This window comes from Echinops telfairi, unplaced genomic scaffold (genome assembly GCF_000313985.2).
Source record: "Echinops telfairi isolate 266 unplaced genomic scaffold, ASM31398v2 ScPeMD7_7457;HRSCAF=8495, whole genome shotgun sequence".
NCBI classification, from domain to species: Eukaryota; Metazoa; Chordata; class Mammalia; order Afrosoricida; family Tenrecidae; genus Echinops; species Echinops telfairi.
Window position 1 is genome coordinate 28,837,396 of NW_022111357.1, and position 8,535 is coordinate 28,845,930.

Below are 8,535 nucleotides of genomic sequence, written 5' to 3' on the forward strand. Positions count from 1 at the left end.
TGTCTACAATTTCAGAGCACTTAAAGGACCCCTCAACACCCTAGGTATAAGAACGCTTATTCTAAAGGGAAGGAACTATTTGAAGAGCAGGGAGTTCATCAACTTTGGTTCACAGATTCCCAGGAGTGTTGTAGATCCAGATGATTCCCTACTCCTGCTATGTCCCCAAGACTATCTCTCAATTGTTTTTCAAATATGTCCTTTCTAAATGACAGCTTGCTTTGTTCCTTGTCATGAACACTCGGTACAGGGTTCTTGGCAGCGGCTGCCATCAGGGCTTGTAAATGGGAGAGGTTGCAGGTGTGTGCTCTCAGCCAACTCCCGCTAATTAGGCTGAAGCAACCAAGGAGCCTGATGGTAGTGTCTTGTCGTCCTATTTCTCCCCTAACCACCACGGCCTTGCACACTGAGAGTTTGAATGTGAAAGGCATAAACACTTATACCATTCTCCATCTATTGTCCTAACAGTATCGCTGCCCAGGGTGATAGGATTGTCATGTTAGATGGGGTCAGCTTCCTGTCTTCCACTTTAAACATATTAAGACCAGACGCAGATATGTTGACTTCTTGGTCTCCACTTTGCTTCCTCTTCTCTTTTTAACATTAGGTGGAACTGCATTGTGACGACCCATGGGCCACCTCCTATGGCTGGCCACTCCTCCTGTGTGATAGATGATAAAATGATTGTCTTTGGTGGCTCCTTGGGGTCCCGGCAAATGTAAGTACATTTGGCTTGTTTGCTGTTCCTGAGCAGGCCTCTCCTCAGTCCTCTCAGTGGTCTCCACAGCGCCTCTGCCTGTCTTTGAGTCCTTGGTACTGCACCAGCAAGTAGAAAGACTTGCCCTATAAAGTCAAGGCGACCTGGAAGTCTTGTTTGGTCCGCAACTCTGTCTGTAGGATCGAGTTCTGATGGTGCCTCCCCCCTGCCCGTTCTCCCTCTGCCTGTAGAAGGCCCCGTGCCCAAGAAGCATGGGCCTCTCTGCTTTGCTTGCTTGCCTAGCTCTCTTGCTCTCTGGACTAGAGAAGGAGGCAGCAGCAGGGTGAGCAGGAGGAAAGTAGGAGTAAGAAACTGGCAGGTGGGACACCCTTCCAGCCCCGTTCCTGTCCTTTCCTCCTCCGCCTATTCCCAACCAGCTCAGGCTCGAGCCAAAAGCCAGCTCGAATGGAAGTGGATGTGCTGCCAGGAACGCCATTACAGACCAATCCTGCCCTTCATCACTGTGCTTTAAACCAGTGTGGCGCTGCCTCCAGATGACAGGGCTTGGGTCTTGACAAGTTATTTGATATCCTTATGCGTGAATAAAACAGTGGCTGCCATCCAGGAGTTTCTCCTTGCTGTGTGCTGCTCCCTTGAGGGTTGAATGTCTATCTGCCCTTGTTAAAACTAGCATTCACACCAGAGAACATCAAGCTCTCTGCCATTGAGTTTATTTTGACTCATAGTGACCCTATAGGACAGGGTAGAACTTCCCCTTGGGGTTTCCAAGACTGTCACTCTTTACGGGAGTAGTAAGCCTCGTCTTTCTCCTGCAGGGGAGCTGGTGGTTTTGAATTGTGGACTCTGCAGTTAGCAGAGCAGCCTCTAAGCCTCCTGATAGCATTCATTAGACACTGTGAAATTTAGTGTTTTGTAGCTAGAATGGATACATCCCTAGGACTCCTGGACATTGATTAAGTTGCGTTTTAAACAATTTTCTCTTCCTTGTGGATTTTGTTTTTTAAAAACTACAGCTCAACCGGTAGCTAGTTTCTGCTATCGCCCAGTCGCTTTTACTTTTGATAATAGTGTGTGGCTACAAACATACGTCGGATGAGGCTTTTGGGTCAGAGGAAAGAGATGGGGCCGAGGGAAGGGTGAGAAGAAAAAGACGGGGAGGGAGGGAGGGACTGGCCGTGAGCACAACACTTGCTGCAGCCTCCTTTAAACCAGTGGCTTCAACAAACAGACATTTATTCTCTCAGAAATTAATTTAGGAACCAAGAAGTCCGCATTGAGGCACCAACCCTAAGGAAAGGCTTTTTCTCTCAGTCTGTTCTGGAGGAAGGGCCTTGTCGCCCTCCGGCATCCCTGGGGGGTCTCCTGGTGTCTTGGCACCAGTGTCCCTCTCACACAGAAACCCTGGGCCCAGCTCTGCTTCCTGCTCTGTTCTTTCATCTCCTGTAGGAATGCAGTGGGAGGCCTGTAAAGGTGGTGTAATTCCACTCCTGGCCTCTTGTAGGACTACGACCCTCAAGATACAACTCACCCTGATCTTTCCTCGTTGATAGAGAAAAGTTGAAGTTTACAGCACATGAAGTGGAGAGTAATTGCAAAATGGAAGACAACCGTGTAATACAGGAGATCAGGGCCTAGGCAAATTGATGTATATTGGGGTGGGGCGGGGCGGGGCGGGGACACAATTCCATCAGTGACACCAGTTCTTCAGAACAGTAGTATTCATGTCAGAGTAAGGAAACCAGCGGCACAGTCAATCACGTGACTTGCTCAAGGTTGCAGAGTCCGGGCTCCTCAACAGTCTTCAGGTGTGGAAGCCCCTGGGCTCTGCCAGCCGAGTGGTCCGTCGTCCCTGAAGCCCCCCCGGGCACAGACATTCCGTGTGGAAGTACAAGTGGGACAGGCGGGCTAGCTGGGCATGTTGGACTCCCCTGATTTTGTGGCCCCTAGGGCCACTCGCCTCCTTCATCCTTTGTCCTTATTCCACAGGAGCAACGATGTCTGGGTCCTGGACCTCGAGCAGTGGGCATGGTCCAAGCCGAACATCTCTGGCCCCAGTCCTCACCCTCGAGGGGGCCAATCTCAGGTGCTCAGGACTTAAAATAACTGTTCAGCAAACACTATCGCATCTTTCAGTTAGGACGGGAGAGGGGGGAGGGCACCAGGCAAGATGCAACGTGCACTGTCAAAAAGAATTTTCCGTTCTTTTTTGCGGGTGTTTATTTTGCATCTTCTAGTGGGTTCTGCGTGTTTGTCGTGGGTTTATATTATGTCTCTCCCCAGAGCGTCCACTCTGCTAGCTCATCTCTCAAGGGAACTGTGCCTTTTATGTGGTTGGCACTCTCAGATGTTACTATTTGATCCACAGAAAATACATCCGATTCTGGTCTCATCAGTAATATATTTGCAGGGATCAGGATTCACGAGGCTTGGGGAGAACGGAGAGCTTTATGCTAATGCTCATCTGAGAACAGGGTGGGCTAGCCTCATATACCCCCAAAACACCCAAAGCCAGACCCCTTGTGATCTGCAGAGGCTTATTTTGAACTTCTTCCCTTCCTAGATTGTCCTAGATGACGCAACCATCCTGGTCCTTGGAGGGTGTGGCGGCCCCAATGCTGTGAGTATGCTGGCGGGCATTCTGAGACGCACGCTGCTCAGGGTCCCCCTGCTGCTGCTCCTTCGTTTCACCAGTGTGCTCAAGACATTTCTGTGAGGCCGTCACCGGGGCCACCTTCTCCCCTCTGAGTGGGGAGCCTTTGTTTCCTCTTCTCCAGTTTCCTGGAGCGTGGGAATGCTTTCGATGGGGGAGGAGGCACTCAGCTCTTGGGTGTTTCTGCCTGTTAGCTTCCTAGCTGCCTTTTCTCTTCGGGCCGTGAAGTTGGCTAAGATGATTTTGTCAGGAACATTGAACAGAAAAGCAATTCGAGAATAGCCAGAGTCCGCATGGAACCTACGTAATAATGCCAATTCGGAAAGTTAAAGACATGTACTGTCTACCTTCTTCCCCGTCCCCAAATATGCATAGGCAGACTCCTAGCGCTTATGCTTGGCTCACCCTGGTGGTGAGCTGGGCACCGGAGGGGGGTGGTTCACGAGTGGACGCTGTGCATCGTTGTTGAGTAGATCCCGGGAGAATTCCCATCCTCCTAAGGCAGGCAGCGCGGCCGCGAGGCGCTCACTCTGGGTGACAGGCACTGCACGAGTTCTCCTGTGGCCTTTCTCTTACAGCTCTTCAAGGACGCCTGGTTGCTGCACATGCACTCGGGCCCCTGGTCCTGGCAGCCACTCAAGGTGGAAAATGAAGATCATGGGGCCCCAGAACTGTGGTGCCACCCAGCCTGCCGGGTAAGCAAGGAGTTGGCAGCCAGCAGCGAGGGGGCCTGGCTGTAAAACCAAATGAATATGTCCGATGACAAAGGAAACACACCCTGAGCTAACAGCCCCTTGCTGTCATCACAGCGGTGGATGTAAGCCGTAGCTCTTGGGCATCTCCCTCCTGTCTGAGTATGTGCGTCCCACCGTGGGCATCACTTTGTGAAAACTGCTCCAGGGGCCATTAAGTCCTACCCCTGCGACCAGAGTTTCTGGTCGTAACTCTCATAAGAATAGCCCATGCCCCACAAAAGCAACGGGTTGTTTTCATGCCTTGTCTCCCCTTCTAGCCTCATTTTCATCCCTGCATCTCAAGGACCTACAAAATGCTTGGCATGTTGCAAATGGTCATTGTAGAATGTCTCGTGGCTGATGGTGCGAGAGCCTGTGAGCACATGTTGTTTGTCTTGCAGGTAGGGCAGTGTGTGGTGGTCTTCAGCCAGGCTCCCAGTGGAAGAGCCCCACTCAGCCCCAGTTTGAACTCTCGCCCATCACCCATCAGTGCCACTCCTCCAGCCCTGGTTCCGGAAACCCGAGAGTACCGCTCTCAGTCTCCAGTAAGGAGTCTGGATGAAGCCCCTTGTGTGAACGGCCGCTGGGGGACACTGAGGCCCAGGGCTCAAAGGCAGACCCCCTCCGGCTCCCGGGAAGGGAGTCTTTCCCCAGCCAGAGGAGATGGCTCTCCCATCCTCAATGGTGGAAGTTTGTCTCCGGGAACAGCAGCTGCCGGTGGGTCCTCCTTGGACAGCCCTGTACAGGCTATCTCTCCAAGCACGCCATCTGCCGCCGAAGGGTATGACCTAAAACTGGGACTCTCTGTGGCCTCCCGACGAGGATCCCTGCCAGATCAGAAAGACCTGAGACTCGGGGACCTCAAGCCTGCTTCCAGCAGCAACCACACAGATGGCGTGGACAACAGGACAGTGGGGGCCAGTGTGAGACACCCTTCAGAACAGACAAATGGCGTGCATACCCCACCGCACGTGGCCACTGCCCTTGCGGGGGCTGTCTCCCCTGGGGCCCTGCGGCGGAGTCTGGAAGCCATCAAAGCTATGTCGCCCAAAGGCCCCTCAGCCTCTTCGGCCCTGAGCCCTCCCCTCGGGTCTTCTCCAGGCTCCCCTGGGAACCAGAGTCTGAGCAGCGGCGAGACAGTGCCCGTCCCCCGTCCAGGGCCAGCCCAAGGGGACGGACATTCCTTGCCTCCCATTGCCCGCCGATTGGGCCACCACCCTCCACAGTCCCTAAACGTCGGCAAACCTCTCTACCAGAGTATGAACTGCAAGCCCATGCAGATGTACGTGCTGGACATCCAGGCCACCAAGGAGAAGGGGCAGGTCAAATGGAAAGTCTTCAATAGCAGCTCTGTGGTGGGGCCTCCAGAGACCAGCCTGCACACGGTGGTGCAGGGCAGGGGGGAGCTCATCATATTCGGAGGGCTCATGGACAAGAAGCAGAATGTGAAGTACTACCCCAAGACAAACGCCTTGTACTTCGTGCGCGCGAAGAGATGACGTGTGCCCGCCTCCCCCCTCTGTGGCTGTTCATTGGGATGTCCAGTGGGCGACCATTGGACTGAGAATTGGGAAAACAAAGAACAAAGTGACTCTTCCCAGGCACCAGAACCCCAGCTCCCCAACCTCCCTCACTTCAGGCTGGGACCCACTCTCCATCCAGAAAAAAATGATATATAAACATATAGATATATATTATATAGCCTACTCTGTTTACAAAAGGGGAGCCACCTCCGTCCTGGTTCCCATAAAATCGTTGCTGTGTTTTAGCAGAGGCTGTGCTGCCTTTTCTACTTTGCTGATAACTAGACCGAGAGTTTAGGGGACAGACGAACTACTGTCATAACTTTCCACACGGCCCCGAAGAGCCCCTGGAAGTCTTGGTGTGGCCTTTGAGAGTCAGAGGGAGTCGGGCCTGTGCAAAGCATACAAGTGGAGGTTTCCGGGTTCTGGTGGGGTGAAGGGGACCTGTAAAGTCGGCCTGCCTCTCCCCGGTCCTCAGAAAGCCCCAGTGGTCCTGGGAAAACTTCTCTGAGGGCCTGCCCTCTGTCTGGCCCACTCTGCCCTTGATAATGGAGGAAGGGGACCCAAACTGGCTCTGACATCTGTGTGCCAGGATCATAGGGGAGCGGTGGTTATGCGCCAGACACCTGTCTGCATGGTCCACTGGCCTTTGGCGTGCCCCCAGCGTGTCTCAGAAAACAATTGGTGTCTGATTGTGGCATTTTCTGACAATCATATTCGGTTGCAATTTTCCAAAAACCACATTTGTGTCTCTCCTTTTGTCCCTAAAAACTTGGTCCTTGGAGGCTACCTTTTCCATTGTAGGCTTTTTTTTTTTTTTTTTTTTTAAATATCTAGATTTGTTAAGCCCTATAACTCTTCTCACGCTGTTTCACTCACAAAGCCCAGGTGCCTAGAAAAATAAGATGCAGGTTAAAACTAGAACTCTTCTCGGTGTTACTAGGGACCCAGTCTGGAATTCTGGAGCAGGAAGCGCCAGCCGGCACCGGTTGCTCCCTGTGGACAGCCTTTTGTCTCCCAGACGCACTGGACATGCCAGCCTTCTTACAGAATGTGGACGTCAATCCTGTAGCGGCCCCCCGACTGATCGCAGTTCCTACTGGGAACCGTTGTCTCCTGTGAACAGGTGTTTTCTGGCCTGGCTTGTGGACCAGTGATGGGGCTGAATGTCACAAATGACTGGCCCTGAAGGCAGCTCCGGCCTTCCAGCGTGTCCCATCCCTGTGTCACCGGGAGTGGGGGCTGGGGGCTCGGTTTTTAACTTTCTGTTCATTCAGACAGAGCTGGGGTGCTTCCAAATCAAGCATTTCTTTGGGTGGCACAGGAAATCACAAGTTTACTACCCTAAAACACATCTTGGACATAGGAAACACTAGAATAAGTAGATTTCAATTGGCACCACTTAACATGTGGCTTTTAAGAGGATTTTTATTTTGCCTTTAGACTTTAAATTTAGATTTCAAAACATTGCATTCCCCACGCTACCCCCACCCGCACCCCCCAATCCCCCTTTCTTGTTAGCATTTCCCAAGCACAAGCCCGTTTTGCTGGCCCTGGCTCACTGCCGGCACTTCACAGTCTGTCTGATGATAAGGATGTTTTCTCCCCGTGACACATGATGTTGAATCCTTTCCCCAAACCATCTGCTTTTTACAGTGGGAAAGCCGCTGCCCCCCGCCCCCCCACCCGCCTGTGCCAAGCCTGGGAGGAGGGCCAACTCCCAGGCAGGGGCTGCGTCCCAGACACTGTTGCCTGTGTGAGTGCTTGCTGTGGTGTCCAACTGCTCAAAGCTCAGCCCTTGGCTCCCCAGACTCCCTGCCCTGGGCCCTTGCCAGTCCCTCCTTGGCAAAGACTGTTCAACCACGTGGAGCGCTCATGCACGAGCGGAGTAGAGCCCGGCACTGAGCTCTCCTGCTGCTCTGACCTTGTTGATGACCTTGCGTTTGGTCCCGGACAATGCCTCCAACCTCAGTTCCCTTACTTCTAACATTGTGGGAGCCCAAACGGTCAGAATCTCCACTTCGTAATCGTTTCCTTCCTCTGTGGCCTTCCTAAGCAAGCTGCCCACCTGGCCTGCTTTGCCCACGCAGGCAGGACCACAGACGAGGATCCTCTTAGAGAGCAGGGCGCCCCGTGAACTCCCAGCATCATCCACACGGCTGCGCGTTTACAGCTCTTTGAGAAACTGCCGGGCCTTCCCTGGTGGTGGCGGGCTCTCTGGGTCCTGGGCACCGAGCCACATACCTCGGGAGAAGGCTCCGAGAAGGCCGGTGATGGTCTCCACTCGTGCCTGTGAGCCGTGGGTGCGGTGGAACTCCAGGTGTCTCCACTGAGGGGAGCACCCACAGAGCCATGGCGTTCCGTGCGGTCAGATGTAGCTACAACTCCGTTTTCTGACGTGACACCGATTTTGTCTTAAAAGTTGCTGAGAAAACCCTCAGGAGCACCTAAAAGCAAATATTTATCAGTATTTAAGTATTTAAAGTACATTTTGTTTCTACTTGAAGCTTTAAACCCCCTCCATTCCTGCAAGTGTGCCTTTGAGAGCCCCCATCGCACTGACGCCACCGGTGCGGACCACCAACCCGCCCTCCCGTGCTCGCTCCTGTTTCACAGCTTCCGTGACAAAGAGGGCCCCCTGCCCACCCTGTCCCCACAGTCTGGGAGCACAAAAGGCGTCCAAACGAGATTACGTTTTGCTTTAAGGCAGCGCCCAGCGTAGGCTCCTCCCAACCAGATCTGCAGATTGATTTGATCTCAACACTTGGGCTCTGTAGGTAGAGCTGAGACTGTAGGCTCTGTTAGGAACTGTGTCGGAACGCTCATCTGGAAAAGGCGTGGAGGAAGAAATGAAGCGAACTTCAGCATTGCCTTCACCTCTGAGCAGAGTGCCACCAGGGGGTGGCTTCC

At 53.1% G+C, this 8,535-nt stretch overlaps 1 protein-coding gene across 1 annotated transcript in view; it reads left to right on the plus strand.

Moving 5' to 3' along the window:
• Positions 1 to 5,870, plus strand: part of FBXO42 (F-box protein 42) — a 120,830-nt gene extending 114,960 nt beyond the window's left edge. The window contains exons 6-10 of the mRNA XM_004705157.3: positions 608 to 718; positions 2,705 to 2,801; positions 3,279 to 3,335; positions 3,947 to 4,063; positions 4,504 to 5,870. Coding sequence (XP_004705214.1) covers positions 608 to 718; positions 2,705 to 2,801; positions 3,279 to 3,335; positions 3,947 to 4,063; positions 4,504 to 5,601 — 1,480 coding nt within the window. The 3' untranslated portion in view covers positions 5,602 to 5,870. The remainder of the gene's footprint in view (positions 1 to 607; positions 719 to 2,704; positions 2,802 to 3,278; positions 3,336 to 3,946; positions 4,064 to 4,503) is intronic.
• The last annotated feature ends 2,665 nt before the right edge of the window (positions 5,871 to 8,535 follow it).